The sequence below is a fragment of the Schistocerca cancellata genome, chromosome 9 (genome assembly GCF_023864275.1).
Source record: "Schistocerca cancellata isolate TAMUIC-IGC-003103 chromosome 9, iqSchCanc2.1, whole genome shotgun sequence".
Classification (NCBI taxonomy): Eukaryota; Metazoa; Arthropoda; class Insecta; order Orthoptera; family Acrididae; genus Schistocerca; species Schistocerca cancellata.
This window is the reverse complement of record NC_064634.1, coordinates 303,688,630-303,711,469: the sequence shown is the minus strand read 5'-3', so window position 1 is coordinate 303,711,469 and position 22,840 is coordinate 303,688,630. Positions and strand designations below refer to the sequence as shown.

Below are 22,840 nucleotides of genomic sequence, written 5' to 3'. Positions count from 1 at the left end.
AGTTGTGTAATCCTCCAATATGAGTCATTTTGTATATGTGTGTGCAATGCATTACATTTGTTTATGTGGAGGGTCAGTTGCCACTCCCTGCACTAAGTGGTGATCCCCTATAGGTCTTCCTGCATTTTGTTGGACTTTTCTTACATTGTGACTTATCTGTATACAGCAATGTAATCTGCGAAAAGCCTTATAGAAATTCCATTGTTGTCCACTATGTCATTTACATATGTTGCGATAGGCAATATAGGAGATACAATCCCTTGCAATATTCTCCAAATTATTTTTACATTTGGACATTTTTTTCTGTTGAGAATGACATGTTGTGTTCTGTTGGCTAGAAATTCTTGTGTTTTATTCATTAGGCAGCAGTGCAGAACTGTATAGAATGCCTTACAGAAGCCAAGGAACACTGCATCTACCTTGCCGCCCATATCCTACCAACTTCTGGGTCTCATGGACAAACAGAGCAATCTGTAATTCACATGATAGTTGCTTTCAGAACCCATCTTGATTCCTAAAGAGGAGATTTTTCAGACTCCAAAAATGTCGTACTATGCAAGCATAAAACATTTCCAAAAATCCACGACAGACTGGTATCAGTGATAGAGGCCTGTAGTTTTGTGTGTCTGTTGGAGGTCATTTTTGAAAATGGGAATGACCTCTTCTTTTTTCCAATCAACAGCAACAGTTTGCTCCATGAGAGACATACGGTTTACTGCTTCTAGAAGAGGGGAAAGTTCTTTTGTATCCTGTCAAGTCCAGTGGCTCTCCCTTTGTTGAACTATTTCAGATGGAACAGTCAGCATTCATTTATTTCAATGTCAACCATTTTGTCATTCATGCGATTATTTAAAGGTTGTGTTTCCTTGGTCTTTATTTCCCTAATGCTGGTATTAGGGCTAGGCTGTTGAAACAATCCAGTAGTCAATCCCTAGCTTCCGTATCTTTCTAGGTTTCTTGCTTTTCTTACTTTTTCTCCTGCTTGCCATTCAATACCAATGTTGCAAGGATACTGCTATTCAGTACCCTTGAACCATGACACAGCTTCTCGCCTTGTGGACTTCGACCCATTGTGAAAGATGCTGAGAGAGACGTTTCTAGTTTCGGTGGAATAACACACTCATAGAAGTTGAACTTAATGTATTTCCTATAATGCATAACTCTAACTTTTCTTAATGATCAACTACAGATGCATTACATTCCAGCTAGATGTTGTTAAATGTCTGTATCGCAAGAAACTCAGAACAATAGTACAATAAAATCTGAACATTCCATGATGGTTTCTTCGGCATTGTGAAGGTCACCTGTGCTCCATGTCTTTTTCTCATGGACCCATGAAGGAAACAACTCCACCCAGCTGGTAGAAGTGCCAGTCTGCGGCCCGCATCGCGGATAGCAAAGGATTGGTACATTTCAGATCTGCACAAGCCATCAAAAAACCTCCTGGAAGAGGGGTGCTTTCTACTTGTTAACCACCTTAACACATGAACATCTTTCATCAGCCAGTGGATATGAGGGATGTGGAACATCTCATTCTATGAATGACATGTTACACCTCACTACAAGACAACCTATCTCTGTGAAACAGTTTAGTAAAAAGCTGTTTATGTGTGGTATCCTCCATCTCAGTGCTGTTACATCCGCAGAGTGCATTCAGCATAAGACCGTAAGTTCTTAGGATTTTCCGTCCAATTTGTAGACATAATTTTATTTTCGACTTCTTGAATTCTTCACACAAGGCTCTCCTTATGCAAATTTTGGCTTCGTTTAGTTTTTGTCTGTGAGGCTTTGGGTATGTTTAAATTTGCAGCGAAGCTCCCTTTACTTTTGTAATACCTTTCTAACATGGATGTCAAACCATTGTGGGTCTTAATGTTTTTTGTCATTCTTGTGAAACAGAAGGATCTTCGTACGTTTCTTTGTATTCCTATTTACAATCTTTTGATCACTGATTTCCTGTTCTACACGAACAGGGCCAAAAAGTTCAGGTCTGTTTTGTCACCAGCAGCTCAAAGATACTACCATCACAAATCAGTCCTCTGATTAACTGGTCAAGGTCATTTTCAGATAATGACTTTAAAACAATTTTCACATGAATCCCTGTCCCTAATACCCACCCTAATCACTTGAGTCTCCCAGTCTGTTGCTGATAAGCTCAAATCTCCATGTTTGCCCCATCTTTAACGCATGTCACCACCCAAGTTATTTCGCATTTGGAATCTGTATTGAGATGAAATGAATTCATTTCAGTATTAATCTAATCTGTACTAATCTCACTAGATGATGTCATATTTTTATGGCTACAAACACACCTCCACCACTAACGTTCAACCTATCTTTGTGATATACACTCCAGTTGGAATTTCATTGCTATTGACACCTGGTTTCAGATAGTATTCTGATCCTAGTACTGTGTGGGAACTGTTACTGCTTATAAGTGAGACTAGTTCCGGAGCATTTCCATAGATGCCCCTGCACTTAACTAATACTTAATCAACATCTTATTTCTCTGAACTGTTATGACAAATGACTACCCCGTCTGGAATCAGAGCACATCTTATTAGTCCTATTGAGGGATTTCTCTATCCTAAAAAACTCACAGGTGCATATCACAGGTACTTCACTGTCACAGTAGCCACTCCTCTGTGTAGTGCACACTTGACCTATTAAGGATGCCCCACAATTCTCCACCAGATAGCAAAGATTGAGAAATCTACATTCAAGATCTTCGTGGAATCATCTGAGCCTCTGGCTTAAGCCTTCCCAATAGGTCTCAAACCAGGGGAACACAATCAGTTCTGAGAATGATGCAGCAAAGTAATAGCTCTCCTTCCACCCCAAAAGTGAGGATAACTGTCTTCACCAAATATGAATTGATAATGGCTCTGAACCCGGGCAGCAGGTGTCATTTGTGTCTGTGAGAGCTGTTATTTGCACCTAGTGCACTCAGCTGCTGCCAGGAAAGCCTTCTCTGCAACTCAGATGAGATCTCCTGACACTTAAACAGAAAGGACACTGGCCTTGTTTCCCAACCTGCCCACTCTTTCCCTGAGGTGTTCCATCACTCACTTACCATTGAAGCTCCCAGTGACAAACCATCCCACCCTCTGCTCTTGTCCAGACCTCTCAGGAAGATCAGCGACAGCTCCATCAGGCAAAGCGTCCCCTGCTAGCTCATGTGTACTTCCAGCTGTAGGCAATACTCAAGCCTGTTTTAACACATAATGGGACAGCTGTGTAGCCAGTACCAACTTTTGCCATCTGCTCAGAGATTCAAAACCCCACCACCATTCGCCAGTCACAGAAGAAGGTGCAGCACTATCAGGGGACTACCGTATTTACTCGAATCTAAGCTGCACCTGAAAAATGAGACTCGAAATCAAGGAAAAAACTTTTCCCGAATCTAGCCGCACCTGAAATTTGAGACTCGAAATTCAAGGGGAGAGAAAAGTTTTAGGCCGCACCTCCAAATTGAAACAAAGTTGGTCCATTATAATATGAGACACAATTTATGTCAAATGAATGATGATATAGCTACAGTAGTTTGGTTCGAGTCATAAACTTAGCAGTTAAGCTTTACCAGGTAGCCATTGCTATGCGTCAGGTGCTCCATCCTTATTTATACGGGTACCCTTCCTTTTTCACGTGCTTCATCTGGTTTGAATTGATTGCTTATTTTTCTTTGATCTGATAAGTGCTGTTCTCTTTGTTGTAGGTGTTTACGTCACTCTAAGCTGAAAATTGTACTGTGTCATGCATTGTTTGTCGCATTCTGATAATGAGTGTTTACGGCCTGTCGCCGCTCACGGCATGGCTTGCTTTTGTACATGCTACCGCCGCTTACAACTTGAGAGAGAGAGGAATCGTCTCATTAGCGATACAATGGCAAAAGACTGCTATTTGTTGTTACTTACACTGCTGCTTTCTTTGATAATGATCAACAAGAACCAAATAATAGACTGTGTATGATAGATGATGTTCTGAATGAGAGTTTAGCGAAAATTTTTCTCCGTTTGAAAATCTTTGCAGACGCCTCTTTAGTACATTACATTCTGCACAGAAATTAGTCATCTTAGATTTAAAAATCTAGTCAATTGCCGTGCTTAATTTCTGACTGTATCACTATTAGGCATAAGAATAATATGAATATAAACATGACATGATATGTATATTCTCCTGTGTTTGCTGTTGTCTCACTCTAGTTTCATAGTTTATTAGGCAGACAGGATTTCAATGAGATAGCAGCAAACACGAAAGAATACATGGCAAAATGTTTATATTCATATTATTCTTATGGTGAAGAGAATACTGCATGTGATTCACAATTCATAAAAGTTCCTATTAGCAACTATCTCTTCTCACAGGTAGGAAAAATTCAGAATATAGAGTTGGTCATATTGACAAACATCCCAAACAGTCTTGCCATTCAGATTTTCGTAATACATTGAAATGCTGCTACATTCGAAGATGAACAATATGGAATTTGTATTTACTTCATTGGATAATGTATGAAAATGCAGTGATCGAAACTCAGGGTAGAGAAAAAAGCTCATCTTCCACTTTTTTTTTTACCGCAGATGGTTTAACACCATCCCAAGAAGTGGAACTCAATCAATACAAATGATCAAAAAATACACAAGCTGCCTGTTATAATAAAATCTCTACTGTCTCTCATTTCATATGTAGAATACGTTGGTGTAAGAAGTATAGGGAGAGTTCAGATTTTAAGAGCAGTATTTCAAATGCTGGATGACTACTTTTTAGTAAGGATTTGAATTTGTGTGCTTAGTTTTATGCACTGATATCACCCAAACACCCCTTTTGCTTAGCTGTTTCTTTGAAATTTATTTTTTCTGCTGACTGGACATAATACATATCCCAAACTAACAAATGGGGTACCTTCCTTCATGGTGATCCTTTTCCATTTTCCAATCTGTATTTGTGCTGTGAAAGAGGTGATTGAGAGTACCCGTGTTGAAAGCCACATACCTTACAAATACAGCTTCAGAAATCTAGAAATTTTTACACTCAGTTCCTAGCACATTTACTTCTCAGTTGAATATGGTATCAGCTATAAAAATCAATTTCAGATGAACTAGAATATACAATACCAAAAAAATAAGAGTGTATTTTCTTGTCTGGAGTCAGAGTGACACTCTGTATACTGTTGCAGAGTTTTTTAACAAACTGTCCAAAACAGTAAGGAAATAATGTGGAATCCTTCACAGATTAGCAAAAAATTTAAAATGTACCTTATTAGTTGTATGAGGGTTGACTGAAAAGTAATACCTCCACCTTCATAACGCTTCAGCAGTTGGCAGCATTGGTATGCGACAGGTACTGGCTTGTCCTGTAGTCCCTTCTCTACAGCTCCAGTTGGCGCAAAGCTTTAGCATTGAACGGTTGTGTTGTTACAGTGTAAAGTATGGAACCCTGCATAGACGGTCGCTCAATGCGATTTAAGCAATGTGCAGTCGTTAAATTCTTGACAGCAGAAGGTGTCACCCCAAAGGAGATTCATCACAGAATGAAAGCAGCTTATGGTGATTGTATTGATGTGAGTACTGTGTGTCGGTAGGTGAGTAAGTTTAAAGATGTTGAGGCGGGAACATCTGTCCTGCTTGACAAGCAAAGAGTTGGACAGCCTGTGACAGCAACCACTGAGTTTCACAAGCAAAATGTTGACAGATTGATTCAAGACTATCGTCGTATCACTCAGAGAGAAATTGCAAGCACAATCGGCATTTCACAAGAATGTGTGGGTCACACTATTGCTTTGCTCGGCAAACCACATACTCCAAGTGCCACCACAGCAAAACTTCAGAGACTGGATCTCATCACCATATGGCATCCTCCATACAGTCCAGATTTAGCACAATCTGACTTCCATCTGATCCCAGAAATGAAAGACGATCTGTGGGGACATCATTATGCTTCTGATGAAGTCGTTGAGAGAACTATGAGACTGTGGTTGCGGAAACAGTGTTGACTTCTTCCGTGACGGCTTCAGAAAACTTGTTCATCGTTGGCAGAAATGTATCCAATTGGTTGGTGATTATGTGGGCAAGTGAATATTGGTAATTAAAGATCGCATTCTAAGTATTATTTCTGCATTTGATTTATTAAAATATTCTCATCCAAACCCCATTAATAAAGGTGGAGGCATTACTTTTCATTCAACCCTCATACATTAATAGTTAACCATGGTCTAGGGCTAACATCTCGACCATAAAACATCCTGGATCCTCTGACAACCCTACCACAACAAAGGTCAAAAATTAATTGATTGTAGTGTTGCTCACACTGCTAAATATTGCATTTTCGGGCAACAACCAATTTATATTATGTGGCAGGTGTCATTATAGCACAGTTAATAAAGTCATTTCTTGAAATAATGGATAAACTAGGCACCCATCTTTTCGTGTTTCCCACGCTGATCTCGTTGTGAACTCGTAGCTCAATTGTCGAAAATCTAGGTAGTGATGATTCCAAGCATGGATGCAAAGAGGCCTGGGTGTTATTCTGCGATATTCAAAAGTTTTGTAGGTGTGTTTCATAAACCATTCTTGAAGATTAAACTTTTGCAAGTTAGCACAGTGGTGATGTAAAAAAGTAATCAGCACTCTGAATTTAAGTTACACTTCCTTTTTATTACTTTTGTTGCAACATCACTTCACAATATAAAACATACTTGAAAATATCTTCCTTGCTGATAAAGTTCACATTTCATAAACTGACTACAATTTGAGTCTTTTCAACATGATGACCAAGACTTGACTCTCTAATAACCGCTTATGCACCCAAAAATCAGAGTTACAAGTACGTCAAAGATCATAGTGAAAAAAAAAAAGAATAATATCATTGCAATATAAACATATCAATGTATCCAAGTACCTTTACATTAATGAAATCAAATCTGAATGTTGTCACAGAAATATGGTAACTATTTTACAGAAACAGTAGAATAGTGCTGGTATCGAGATGTTGAGGTGAGGTTCCGTAATGGTTACGTAATTCAATTACCATTACAATCCCAAGATTGATCTGCTGCTTGAACTTTGAATACAAGTAATCAGCAAGGATGGCCCAAGACTTATTTTCTGACAATAATCTTGCCTGAGACTGTGGAGGAGCAGACACAGGTCCAAGGCAATATCATGAAACTGGGAACCTGTCCTTAAAGGCAAAAGAATCAGCAATGAACATGGCATGAGGACGCAGAAGGTACACAGAACTCCCATGATAAATAATTAAAAATTATTTCCATTTATTAGTGGGTCCACCATTATTTATAGGGATAAACAGTGGCCATATCCCTTGGCCCTTATATTATGCAGTCAACTTCTCTCACATACATGTCATTCACTCAGCCAACAATGCACCGGACTGTTCAGGCTCTGTAAGGGGCACACTAATACTTACTTCATACATTTATCTACAGCCCACCTGTACATCTGTAGTCTGCAAACCATTTTAGTGCATGGCAGAGAGCAATCCCATTGTATGACTTATTCGGGTGTCTTCCCATTCCATTCACTTAGAGTGTGGGAAAAATTATTGTTCAAATGCCTCTGTGTTTGTGCAGTTATTAATCTAATCTTGTCCTCACAAACCCTAGCAATAATTAGGGGGTTGTAGTGTATTCCTAGAATCATCATTGTTCTTGAAACTTTGAAACTAGACTTTCTGTGAATAGTTTACTTCTATCTTCAAGAGCCTTCCAGTTCTGTGACGCTCTCCCACAGGCCACACAAACCTGTGACAATTCGTGCTACCCTTCTCTGTATAGGTGGATATGTTCAATGTCCACTGTTTAGTCCTATTTGGTACAGGTCCCACTCGCCTGAGCAATATTCCAGAATGGGTCGCACAAGTGATTGTTAGCTGTCGCCTTTGTAGACTGATTGCATTTTCGCAGTATTCTAGCAATAAATAAGTCTGCCACCTGCTTTATCCGTGGCTGAGCCTACCCAGGTATTTGTAGTAGTTGGCTGATTCCAATGAGGACTCATTTTACATTTCTGAACACATTTATTCCAAGTTGCCAATCTTTGCACCACTTTGAAATCTTATCAAGATTTCAGACAGTACTTCACTATAGGTGAATACATCAACTGCAGAAGTCTGATATTACTATTAACATTGTCTACAATGTCATTAATGTACATCATGAACATCCAATGTCCCAATACACTCCTGGGACATACTTAAAGCCACTTCTACATGTAACAATGATCCCCCATCTGAGATAACATGCTATGTTCCCTCTATCAAAAAACCTCAATCCAGTCACAAATTTTGCTGGTAACTCACATAATCATCCTGTTGACAATAAGTATAGATGTGGTACTTTGCCAAATCCTTTTTGGAATTAAAGAAATACTGCATCTACCTGACTGCCTTGATCCAAAGCTTTCAGTATGTCATGCAAGAAAAGTGCAAGTTGGGTTTCACATGATCAGTGATTTCAGAATCCTTGCTGGTTGGCATGGAGGAGGTGTTACTGTTTGAAATACCTCATTACGTGTGAGCACTGAATATTTTGTAAGATTCTGCAACAAATGCTAGTCAAAGGTTTGAACAGTAGTGTTGTGAATTACTTCTACCTCTCTTCTAACGAATGGGTGTCATCTGTGCTTTTTTTCAGATCTATGATAGATTATAGTTAGGAGAGGGGCTAAGTCAACTGCAAATTCAGTGTAGAATCTGATAGGGATTCCATCTGGTGCTGGAGCTTTGTTCAGATTTAACAATTTCAGCTGTTTCTCAACACCATTGACAGTAAAACTTATTTCACTCATCTCTTCAGTCATACAAAGATTAAATGGTGGCAGTTCTAATGGGATTTCTATCTTAAAACTACATATGGAAACAGTGTTAAGAATTTCATCTTTCGCTTTGGTGCCCTCACTTTCAGTTCCTGTCTCATTTGCAAGCCACTGGAAACTAGCTTTGGGGCCACTAACAGCCATTACATATGACCACATTTTCTTTGGGTTTTTGAAAGATCATTGACAATATTCTGCTACGGTAGTCATTGAAGGCTTAACACTTTGCTATCTTTACAGCCAAATGTATATCATTCAGCCCCATGGTCACTGACACTAGTTTCAGTGTGAAAATTGTCAACGAAGCTGGGTCTATTTGTTATACATATCAAAAGTAGCTACTGATGAATACATCTGTTAGTCACACTAGTGCACAGAGGAAGAACATTCTGTACTGTAAAAACAAAGTTAGATTTCAGCTTGCATATTACTATAATAACAGTCCTTATCTACAAATGTTTCAGTAGAGTTTCAGATGAAATGAAACATTAATTGCACATTAAAATATTTATTCTGGCATAAAATAATTTTGTAATTAAATTATTAAAAGTACATTACATTTTTCTTTCCTGACAATTTTGTTTGTTAAAATACTTTTCAAGTCTATCTCTTAAGTTAATCCAAAATATTCATAAAACACAAAAGTTCATTCAGCATCATCCTACAACACTAGTAACTCCTAGAAATTCTTAGCTTCATGTGAATATTTCAGTGTCGACTCTTAGCTTTTCAGAGTCTCTAGATCCCTGCATGAAGTATTCGTTGTCTTCGTACCAGAGCTGCACTCAGGTGGAAAATATCTGTCATGTTATGTCATTTCAGAGTTCAAAGATCTTGCTGCACCTCACATTAGAAACAATTAACAGAAAAAAACCTTACAATTCTTATTTCGTTTCCAAGCATACATTCTACACTCACTTCCGGATAAAAATGAAAGAGAATGAAAAACTTTAACAATAGTTGTTACACACGTCATGGCAAAGTATGACCTAACAAAGGTAATGGAAATCACAGTATTAAAGACACATAATGTGTGTCCATAGGAAAATGGTCTGTATTGAAAAAGTGTTATCATGATCTATCCCTTGGCAAAAAATTCAAGATTAGTCCCCCATTCAGATCTCAGGAAGAGACTGGCAGGGGGAAGCTGTGTATGAGAAAAATCTGTGAGAAATCTGAATGTGGTAGGGAAGCCAGAAAATCTGAAAAGATAAATGCAAAGCCTCAGTCTAGCTATAGTAGGAGTCAGTGAAGTAAAATGGAAAGAAGATAAAGATTTGTGAGCAAACACACATAAGTAAATCCCAACAGCAGCAGAAAATGGTGTAATGTGAGCAAAATGACCTAATTTATTGATAAATTAAGGCTTACTGTCATGTATAGATATGGGTGTAGAGGCAGCTATAAGCTAATAGGGTACAACACTGCTATATTTTTTTACCATGTAATATTTTGTTATATGAAACATAATGTAAAATAGCTATAATTCTTCTGACGACATCGATTGCATGTTAATGCTGATAAATTAAGGCTTACTGTTATGTGTAGATATGGGTGTAGAGGCAGTTATAAGCTAATAGGGTACAACATTGCTATGTTTTTACCATGTAATATTTTGTTATGTAAAACATAATGTACAAACAGCTGTAATTCTTCTGACGACATCGATTGCATGTTAATGCTGAAAGATGGATTTAAAAAAATAAAAAAAGTAAAGGTCCATTATGAGCAATAGGATTATAAGGTGTACTCAGCAACAGATATATACTCAGATCATGTTTTAGTAAAGATGAAGAGTTGACTGAAGTTTAAGAGAATTGCCAAGAAAAATAAATATGGAAAAAAGTGGAATACTGAAATTTTAAGAAATGGTGACTGTGCTTGAAGTTCCCTGGAGTTGTAGATACTGCAGTGATGAGTGTCACCATGGGAAGTGCTGTTGAAGAGGAATGGACATCTCGAAAAAAAAAAAAGGCAATCACTGAAGTTGGACAGACAAATAGAGGTGTAGGGTAGGTAACTTACAGAACTTTGGATAACAGAAGAAATACTTCAATTGAAGTTAGACAAAAGAAGAAAGTACAAAAATGCTCTTGAAAAGCAGGAATACAGCAATACAACTTACCGAAGAATGAAATAAATATGAAGTAAAGGGAAGCTAAGTTGAAAAGGCTGCAGGAAACGTGCGAAGAAATAAAAAAAGAAATGGTTGCCAGGAGGACTGTTTCAGCGTATAGAAAAGTCAAAACAGTTTTCAATGGAACTAAAAGTAAAGGTAACAACGTTAAAGAGTGCGAGAGGAATTTCACTGTTAAACATAGAGGATAGAATGGATAGGTGGAAAGGGTACATTGGGTTTTCACATGAGGGAGAGGTACTGTCTGCTGATATGAATGTAGAAGAAAAGGGTATCAGATTGAAAGACAATGGGGATTCACTATTAGTCAGAGTTTAACAGACCTTTGGAAGAATTACTGGTGAATAAGGCAGAAGGCATAGACAACATTCCTTTGGAATTTCTGAAATTACTGCATGTAGTGGAAAACAAATGATTTTTCAGTTTAGTGTGTAGAATCCATGAGACTGGAACATATAATCAAGCTTTCTGAAGATTATGATCCGTAGAATCCTGAAGATACTATAGATAAATAAATGCGAGAAGTATTGTGCAAGCTTAACAGCTCATTCATCAAAGTTATTGGCAAGAATAATGTATATCACAGTGGAGAAGAAGATTTAGAATATCATGCTAGATGATGGCCAGAGTGGCTTTAGGATAGGTAAAGACATCAGAATGGCAGTGCTGATGTATTTAATAATTGAGACAAGACTTAAGAAAAATCAAGATACTGTCATAAGGTTTGTCAACCCAGACTCATTATAAGATTATAGTGTAGTTTTATAATTGAAGTAGGGGAAAAAAACATCCTTCCAGAAAGTGCTAAGCATGAAGATAAATGCTAACCAGTTTTTGCAGTCATTGTCCAGTTTGTGTTCCATAATGGTTCTTTATTGTTTTTGTTCTCATTTCAGGTATGAATGTCATTGCTGGTGCAATTAGTGACAACACCGTTAGTTGTACCTGCTGCAGATCTAGTAAGGATAACTCAAATGAAAATGAAAATCATTCAACACCAGACGTCAGTCACAAAGGCTCCTGTTGTGTAATGTTGTGTTTAAAAACATTTCATGAGTTTCAAAAGGTAAATATACAGTTACTCAAAACAAAAGTTATCACCTCTGTTTTCTTTAAATTCACAATATGAAGGAGAATCACAAGTGATATTAAACTGCTTTTGTAGACAACAATAACTTTTGTGTATCAATAGTGCTAGTCTTCTTGTGTGATGTTAAACACGGGAATTGCTTTACTCAATTTAACAATGAAAAAAGCTCAGAATGAAAATCTACATCAATAAGAGCATTTTGCCATGAATTTTGATATAATAATTACATTTCCAAAAACTTACTCATGCCTTATCGTGAAATGTTGCCCTTCAGCATGCAATGTGTGTGTTTCCTGTGTTAACTAAGGTCCTTCACATTGGTCAGTTGTAAGAGTTTGATTGTAGAGTTGTGATGTATTGGTTAATGAAGCACACTATTTCGTCATTTTATTTATAAAACTGATATTTATGACCCATGATCACTGAACTAGAAGTATACATACGTACTCACACACTAAGCAAAACAAGAAACCACATTTATTGTCAGGACACTGACTGGTCTGTTCATGTTGACATACACACTGCATCTCTTAGTTTCTAGCCCTTTACAAAGCTTTTGTGCAGAAATATGCTGTGTCATGGAAACTCCATGATCAGTCTTCAGCATGACAGATTGTGTGTTCACTATCAATATCACAGAAGTGTCACAATACCATGCCATACAAGATGATCAGTGAATAGACATACCACTGTTCTAGTGGAAGGAATGATGTGAATTGTCGATTTTTCATTAAAACTTTGGCAGAGAGTTATCGATGGAGAGGTGTCACAAACATTTATGGTTCAAGGAGAGCTGCCTTTTCACTTTGTTACATTAGACATTGCTTTATCCCATATTGGTACTGCAAGCAGCCGAAATCAGGAGGAAACTATGACCATTATATTTCTCAAGAATATGCAGCTTTACACTATGGTTTAACGACGATAGCACTCTGGGTGAAGTATTCCAAAGATAAAAATAGTCCCCCATTCAGATCTCCGGACAGGACTACATATGGAGATTTCATCAGAAAAACAAACATGGCACTCTGCGTGTTGGGGGGTGAAATGTGGGAACTCTTAAGGGAGCAGGTAGGTTAGACAATTGAAAAGGGAACTGGGTAATTTGAAGTTAGATATAGTCAGAATTAGTGGAATGAATTGATGAGAAAAATAGAGTTTTTAGTTAAGCGAGTACATCTACATACATACTACACGGCTACTGCATGGTATGCGGTGAGGGTACCTCATACTGCTACTCATCATTTCCTCTCCACTTGCAGTTGTGGGCCTTACGCGAAATATACATTGGCAGCAGTTTTCCAAATTTTCTGAGTTGTGTTCCTTGGAAAGAGTGTCGTCTTCCCTCCAGGGATTTCCATTTGAATTGTTGAAACATCTCCACAATACTTGTGTGTTGTTAAAACCTACCAGTAACAAATCTAGCATCCTGCTTCTGAATTGCTCCGATGCCTTCTTTCAATCCCAGATGGTGGAGATTACACGCAATCTAGCAGTATTCAAGAATGCAGCACACTAGTGTTCAGTACGTCAACTTTTGTAGATGAGTTACACTTTCCTGACAGTCTTCCACTAAATGAAAGTCAACTATTCACCTTCCCTATACAGCTCTTACATGCTCATTCCATTTCATATCACTTTGCAGTGTTATGCCTAGATATTGAAACAATGTGACCATGCCAAGCAGTACACTCCTGATGCTGAATCTGAACATTCCGGGATTGTTTTTCCTGCTCATCTGCATTAACTGACATTTTTCTACGTTTAGAGCTAGCTGTTATTCATCACACCAACTAGAAATTTGGCTAAGGCATCTTGTATCCTTCTACAGTCACTTGATGCCTTCCTGTACACCGCAGTATCATCAGCAAACAGCAGCAGATTGCTGCTCACCCTGTTCATTAGGTCATTTATGTATATAGACAACAATAGTGGTCCTGTCACACTTCGCTAGGGTACTCTTTACGATAACCTTGTCTCAGTTTAATACTTGCCATTAAGGACAACATACTGGGTTTTATTATGTAAGTAGTCTTCTTCGAGACTCTGGCATATCTGGGAACCTATTTCTTATGCTTGTACCTTTGATAACTGCCTGCAGTGGGGCAGGATATTGTGTGAGAAAAGGGCAAGCTGAGTTTCACACGAGCGATGCTTTCTAAAACTGTGCTGACTTGTGGACAAAAGCTTTCCCACCTTAGGGGAATTTATTATATTGGAACTCAGATTATTTCAAGAATTCTACAGCAAACTGATATTAAGGATAGTGATCTGCAATTTTATTATGGGTCTGTTCTTTTGCCCTTTTTATACAAAGGAGTCACCTGCACTTTTTTCCAGTTTCTTGGTCCGTCGAGTGGGGCTAGAGATGCAAGATAAATGCAAGCTAAGAAGGGGCCAATGCCGTAGAGTACTCTCATGAAACCTGACTTGGATTCTGCCCAGACCTGGTGACTTATTTGTTTTCAACTCTTTCAGTTGTTTCTCTACACCTATTACTACGCACTCCTTACAGAAGTCTGTGCAGTAGTCAAACAAAGGTATGTTTGTATGACTCTTCTGTGTGAACGATTTCTTAAATGCAAAATTTAAAACTTCAGCTTTCCATTTGCTATCTACTCTTGCCACATCAGACAGGTCAACTAGTGACTAAATAAAATCCAACACCAGCTTAGTGATTTAACATAGGACCAGAATTTTCTCAGATTCTTGCCAAGATATTTTGCTAAGGTATGACGGTAATGTTGTTGTATGCTTTGTGCATCGATTCTTTTTACAGACTCGTGAGTCTCTATTAACTATTGCTAGTCATCATTCACACCTTCTCTTTTGAACCAAGATTTCAACAGCCTTTGCTTCCACATTGTTTTTCTGAATGTACTTCTTAAATCACTGTGGGTTTTTCCATTCTTAATCCATGTAGTCAACTCATAGTTCCCCAGAACACATTTACAGTCCATTTAAACTTTGCCCATAATTTCTCTATGTCCATCACACTGGAACTAAATGATGCTAATTCATTGTCCAAGTGAGATTCTTACAACATTGTATATGCTCTTTCCAGCAGAAATACTTTCCTACCCTTCTTGATTGATTTATTAACTTTAGTAATGATCGTTTCTATGAAATCCTCGTGAAGGTTTACCCCTCTCTCTTTACTTCACCATCAATAAGATCAGGCCCATTTGTATTTACAAGCTTTAAAATATTTTCATTGCATGTGTGCTGTCAAACTAGCTGCTCAAGACAGTTCTGGAAAAATATGTTCGAAAGGACTTCACAAGGCATTCTGTCCCTACCCCATGCAATGAATCTATACATGTTCCAGTCTATTCTTGTTAGGTCAAAATCACCTGTAAATAACATTGCATGATCTGGGTATTTCCACATGACTGACCATAGACTTCCTTTGAATAACTTCAAAACTGTCACAGTGGAATCGGATGGCTGGTAAAAACATCTAACAATTAAGCTGATTTCACCTAAACCTGTTGTACACATCCAGTTAACTTCACTGTCTTACTTAAATCCAGCCTCAACAGAGACAATATTGTCAACTGCAGTGAACATTCCCCCTTGTATGGCACGTAACCTGTCTTTTCGATATATGTTCCATGAGGCAATAAATATCTCGGAGCTTTCTATTTCAGGTTTCACCCAGCTGTCAGTCCCAAGAATAGTTTGAGATTGAGAAATTTCCCAGAAGGCTGTAAATTTGGAAACTTTGTTACAAATAAGAGGGAGGGGGGGGGGGGGGTTGAAAAGTTTCTAACCTAACAAAGAATGAATGACAGAAATTTCATAATACCAATTTATTTCAAGTAAAAAGTCTACAATTTCAAGCCCAACCAAGCATTCACATCATCAATCACTGTATCATCATTGTCAAATCATCATCCTTTGAAGTCTCTTTTTTAGGTTTGGGAAAAGAAAACAGTCTGATGGAGCCAAATCTGGAGAATATGGTGGATGATGTAACAGTTCAAACCTGCAGTAACACAGGGTTTCCAGTATTGTGAGGGCTTTGTGCGCCAGTGAGTTGCCCTGATGCAAAAGAGCTCCGCGCGCCAACTTTCCGCGCCTTTTTTTCTTTATCTCTTTTCTCAGATAGCATAGGATGGTGTAATAGTATGATGCATTGATAGTTACACCCTTTTGCAAGTAATCTGCCATAATTACCCCTTCTGCATCCCAAAAGACTGACACCATCACCTTATTGGCTGATTTCTGCACCCAGAGTTTTTTTGGGATAGGGGATGAAGTAGGTTTCCATTGTTGTGACTTTTGTTTGGTCTCAGGATCAAAAAGGGGAACCCACATTTCGTCCATTGTCATATACCCTGCAAGAAAGCCGTCTTCACCCACTTCAAATTGGCATAGGATTTCTTCACAACGCTGCACACACTCCCGTCTTTGATCTGCACTCAAGTCTTTTGGGACCCACTGAGATGAAACTTTCTGCATTCCCACAATATCCACAACAATGTCATGAGCACGTCCATGAGAGATTCCAAATGTGGTTTCATTGTGCTGCAACATTGTTCGACGATCCTGCAAACTCGTATCATGAATTGCAGTCACTGTTTCATCAGTGGCAATGGTTACAGGCCTTCCTCTCCTTGGCACGTCTTCCACACTCATTCTTCCATGTTTGAAGTTGGACACCCAGTTTTCCACTGTTGCACAAGATGGAGTACTGTCCTTAAGTGTATTCCACATGTCTTCCACAATTTCCTTGGACGTCATTCCCTTCAAATGAAGATATTCAATCACATCATGGTTCTTGATTCTTTCGATATTTGCCATTTTGCTCACACTATGGTATATAAAGCATCCTAGTGGTAAAACTAACTAAGCTGGAGCCACAAAATTTGACTTGCATGTCCACAAAGGGTCACCATAAAAGTAAATGGTGGTGTTTGTGTGAGACATCCCTCACCTATCAAGAGGAGTCCTACAACTTTCCACTCCATAATGCCAGGCCCAGAAATCTGCAGCCAAGACTGTCACAGAGTTTACAGAGGCTTTGGGTGAGACCCTCCACTCGGCTCCAAACCAGAGGACCTTATCAACTCTGGGAACAATGCTCCAATTGCAAATTCTGCTTGAACCATACACATGAGGCCAACAGCCTTCTCCACTTCCACCAGCTACCCATAAGAACTGAAGATAGCCTCAGAATCCAGGCAACAGGCATCATAGGTACCAACATGAGTCTCAACTTTCAGACAACTGCACCCTGCATGCTCGATAGCTACAGGCAAGGCCTCATGCACACAGGATTATGCACACAAAACCAGTATGGGTAACACAAGAGTAGGAAAGTACTAGATAAGAAACTAAGAATACAGGGGAACAATTAAAAACAGTGCAGTGAAGATACATTATAGCCAATATTTACACACAAGAACAAAACTCACCAAATAGTATAAATATATGTGCCTGTATGCTCTGCAGATGGCAGAGAGATTGCAGAAATATATGACAATATAAAGGAAATTATCTAATATATTACTGGAGATGGAAATTTGTGATGAACTGCAATTTAATAGTAGGAAAAGGAAGACAATGAAAATAGTAGCAGAATGTGATCTAATAGGAAGAAATGAAAGAGGAAGCCTTCTGGTAGAATTTTACACGGAGCTTAATTTAATCTTTGCTAATACTTGGTTCAAGAATCGTGGACAAAAGTTGTATACGTGGAAGAGGCCTGGAGGTACTGTACAGTTTCAGGTAGATTACAAAATGATAAGAGAGTGATTTTAAAACCATATTTTAAACTGCAAAACACATCCAAGAGCAGATGTGGACTCTGTGGATAATTTATTGTTTATGAGCTGGAAAAATTGCAGAAAGGCAGAAACTTGATAGTTTGAATTTAAAACACATGTTATATCTGGCATTCTCCGTGGAAGCATTATAGGCCCTCTACTATTTCTAATCTAGATAAATGATTTAGGAGTCAATCTGAGCAGCCTTCTTATATTATTTGTAGATGACAATGTCATACAGGAGGTATTGAATAGAATTGGGTAGAAGAGGAGCTCATGGCACAACTTGACTAGAAGGGGGGATCGGTTGGTGGGACATGTTCTGAGGCGTCAAGGGATCACCAATTTAGTACTGGAGGGCAACGTGGAGGGTAAAAATCGTAGAGGGAGACCAAGAGATGAATACACTAAGCAGATTCAGAAGGATGTAGGTTGCAGTAGGTACTGGGAGATGAAGAAGCTTGCACAGGATAGAGTAGCATGGAGAGCTGCATCAAACCAGTCTCAGGACTGAAACAACAACAACAACATGATGTCATTTATCATCCAGTAAAATCACTGGAAGATCAAAACCAATTGCAAGTTGATTTAGACATGATATCTGCATGGTGTGAAAAGTGGCGATTGTGCCAAAAAAATGAAAAGTGTGGGGTGATCCACATGAGTGCTAAAAGGAATCTGTTGAATTTCTGTTAAACAATAAATCACAGATATTTAAGGGCTGTCAATTCAACTAAATACCTAGAAATTATGAATAACTTAAATTTAAACAATTACATAGATAATGCTGTGTGAAAGACAAACCAAAGACTGCATTTTATTGGCAGAACACTTAGAAGATGTAACAGATCTGCTAAAGAGACTATCTACAGTACACTTGTCTGTCCTTTGCTAGAGCACTACTGTTCAGTACTGGAGCCTCATCAAATAGGACTGACAAGGACACTGAAAAAATTCAATGGAGGGCAGCTCATTTTGTATTATTGCAAAATAGGGGTGAGAGTGTCACAGATATGACATGCAAGTTAGGGTACAAGTCATTAAAAATAATGTGTTTTTCTTTGCTGCAAGATCCTTTCACAGGATTTCAATCTTCAGCGTTCTCCTCTGAATGTAAAAACTTTCTTTTGGTAGCCACCTACATAAGGAGAAATGATCATTGTAATAAAATAAGAGAAATTAGAGCTTGCATGGAAATATTTAAGTATTTGTTTTACCTGCACTCTGTTTGAGAGTCAAATGGTGGAGAAATAGAGTGACAGTTGTGTAGGGAAGGTGAAAATTTAAAAATATGCAGAAGGGAACACAGACATGACATGAAATTGATAGGAAGTGTAAAATAGCAGAGTGGTAATGCAAAACTATAAAAGTATGAATGGTTATGGGTAAGATACAAACTATATACAGGAAAATGAAAGAAACCTAAGGGGGGAAAGCAAGAAGCTGTTTGAATATCAAGAGCCCAGACAGCAAACCAGTACTACGCAAAGAAGTAAAGACTGAAACTTGTAAGGTATATGCAGAACAGCTGTATAAAAGAAACAGTCATTAAGACTATATTATGATAAGGGAAGGGGGAGCAGATAAAGAGGAGAAGGGAGTTGTGATATCTTGAGAAAAATTTGACAGAACACTGAAAGACCTAAGTCAAAACAAGGCAACTGGGGTAGTTAACATTTCTTCAGAATTATTAATATCGTTGGGAGAACCAACCATGACAGTACTATTCCACTTGGTATGGAAAAGGTGAAGTACACCCTAAGAAAAATGAATACTCCTAACTGAAAGTAGCAGGTGGTCTCACGTGTGTATTTACTGAACAATGAGTTTAATAATACATGGTTGCAAATTATTAACACAAATTATTTACAGACCAATTGAAAGACTGGTAGAAACTAACGTTGAGCAAGATCAGTTTGGATTCTGGAGAAATGTAGGGATACTTCAAACAATATTGACCCTGTGACTAACCTTAGAATATAGGTTGAAGGAATGCAAATCTGAATTCATACCATTTGTAGATGTAGGAAAAGCTTGTAACAATTTTCACACTCTTTGAAATTCTGAAGGTAATAGGGATAAAATACTGGGAGCAAAACATTATGTGCAACTTGTACCAAAGCCAAACTGCAGTTATACGACTTCAAGAACACGAAAGAGAAGCAAAAAGGCACTTCTTTAGATTCAAATGTTGGCATGCAGTCTGAACACACTTCAGAATGGTGTCAGATGGTTTAACACTGAACTCATAGAGGCCATCAGGAGTTATGGAGACAGTCTGTTTCCAGCCAGCTTTGTCATCCTCAATTTGCCAATAGCCTGTCTGCAGTTACCTACTTGAGAAACATTTTGCTATTCTCAAGCAGTCTAGGGTGTCATCAATGCGCAGCAGTGGGTAGATAGCTGTTTTCATTACTTCTTTCAGATTGTCAGTAGTGAACACAAAAATGTCATGTGCCATCCTCCTTCACAAAGATTATAGGAGAGGACATAGGACTCTCTGAGTGTCCAGTGATGTCATCATGCAGCATCTTTTCTGCTTCCTTTCAGATTATCCATCATTCAGCCAGCAACACCCTATATGAACACTGGCTAATTGATGGATGATCCTCAGTTTTGATACAATGTTTTACCATGGGCTGCTTGGTCTGTCTCTTCTTACCTCTGGATTTCAAACCATCCAAAGATAAGCGCAGAAAGGCAACACATGCCACCATTGTTCCTTGGTCAGGATGGATCCTATTGGCATTTAGATAATAGCATAGTTCAAATGATCATCTAGATCAATGACTGGAACTTGTCTCATTGTTGACAGCAGGATAACAACGTCTTTAATGGCAAATAACTGCTCAGAGCAATCTTTGTTGTGTGTGCTTATTGGCGTAGCTTAGTCAAACTGGAGCTCTGATGTGCCATAGTCTGGTGTCTACAAGAAGTCCCATCCGAGAATAACATTATGACTACATTCTCCTAAAATGACAAATTCAGAGGGCTGTGTTCTCTCATTGATAGCTGTTCTTCTAATACATAGTCCTGTCAGCTGGATGTCTTTCCCATCTGCAACTGTCAGCGCAATCACTTCTAGTTCATGGAACATAGTCTTCTTTTTCTGGCAATGATACACATTCTACATTACAGAAAAGGAAACCTCTCAGGTTGACTGGTGCCCTGACAGGTTGGCCATTGATGGTGATGTCAGTGAGATTTCCTGACATGTTGGCGGCTGTTGTGCATGGAGGAATTTCTTCTTTTGTGGTCTCACCTTCATAGATGATTGCCTCGCTTAGTTTTCCTGAACTGGGCAGCTAGGTGAGTAGCTGGTACCTCTCTACAGAGACAGAAACAGCTACAGTATGTTGGAAAGTGGCCTTGACCAGGGCACAGTGATGGACTTCATCTCACAGGTCAAATTTGTGCAGTTGACTGGCATGAGTAGAACTGTTGTGATAGTTGATGTCTGGCAGTGTAGTAGTCGTCAAGAATTCCTCTTCTTTTTCTACAGTACCATATAATGTGTCCATAGCATCCACAGTGGAAACCACCGGTATGTTGTCCACTGCCCCTCCAAATGTCTGTTCTGTGGCACGTTATACTTGGTGGAGGGATTGGTTGTATCTGCATTGGTAGGCAGCTGGGTTGTCATTTGATGGTTGCAGCATAAGTCAGTCGGCCATGCCCATCCTTCCTGGTGTGTTACTGGAGCTTGAGATTTGTGCTCAAGATTGATACACTTCTTCTTTAACATTCTCTGTCTTTCCTGGCGTGTGAACTCCACATTCATAGTTGCTATCTTTTGTGTCTTTAGTTCAACAGTTCTGTCTACCATAAAATACTGTATCTCTTCTCCTAAAAACTGTTGTATGAGAGAGGCAAGATCATGGTAGTCTTCCACAACTGCCATAGGGACCATATTCAGAAGCTGGCCATACCTCTTTTGCCTGACTCTTTACTGTTGCATTTTGTCAGTGTGTTGGTACCATGGGATGAATTCTGCTGTTGTTGTGATGACATTTACCAGAAGAACTTGATACATGTCTTCTGTTTCTCCTTAGGTGTGAGATTTTGTCATCTTCTGGCTTATTTGAATTGACTAAGTGGCATAGGGCCAAAACATTCCGTATGCGTGACTGTGTTGTTTGCCTGTGATGTTGGGCCCTGTTCTTCAGTTGTTCTTCCATTAAGGTGACCTGCTCTGCTGATTTCCACCAAACAATTCTCCCCCCCCCCCCCCTTCTCTCTCTCTCTATCTCTCTCTCTCTCTCTCTCTCTCTCTCACTCTCTCTCTCTCTCTCTCTCTCTCTCTCTCTCTCTCTCTCTCTCTCTCTCTCTCTCTCGAATATGTGGCAGTTATTGAGCATCTTTACATTGTTCTCATACCATTGCTGGACTGTGCCATCCATGTAAAAGTTCACTCATGTCAGGCACATCATGTCTCCCATTTGTTGTATCTGACTACTCAGTTGAATACTTTCAGCCATTTTGCCATTCCGGGCCAGCATCTCCTGAAAACACTGATGGATGCCCAATGTGCAACTGGTTTATTGCTGGTTTGGAGTCCTTTCTCTCTTGAATAGGCAAAGGTCCCAGGTTCAAGTCCCAGTCTAGCATGTATTTTTAATCTGCCTGGAAGTTTCAAATGAGTGCACACTCTGCTGCAGAATGAAAATTCATTCTGGATGTACTGCTTGTGTTCAGATTGCTAACCATATACGTGACGGCTTCTACATTGCCTAATTGGAGCCACAGTAATGTTGATTTTCAAGTACCTGGGATCTCCACCAAACAGAGCCATGGTGTAACAAGAATCAAATCCAAATCTAAAAGCAGAGTTGTCAATGAAGAACAACACTTAGTATTGAAAGCACATTTATTACAAACGCCAATGTACAGCCAAAACAGAACTGCCTTCTGGATAGAGTGTGCTGCTATTCATACAAACATTACAAACTTAAGAAATTTTGAGAACCTTTTAGGAATGGTAGTTTTTAAACCATGCTGTACAGCTTTTATCATG

The 22,840-nt window shown here is 38.8% G+C and overlaps 1 protein-coding gene across 1 annotated transcript in view; it reads left to right on the top strand.

The window, feature by feature from the left end:
* Positions 1–22,840, top strand: part of LOC126100572 (uncharacterized) — a 66,269-nt gene that overhangs the window by 34,383 nt on the left and 9,046 nt on the right. The window contains exon 9 of the mRNA XM_049911191.1: positions 11,862–12,031. Coding sequence (XP_049767148.1) covers positions 11,862–12,031 — 170 coding nt within the window. The remainder of the gene's footprint in view (positions 1–11,861; positions 12,032–22,840) is intronic.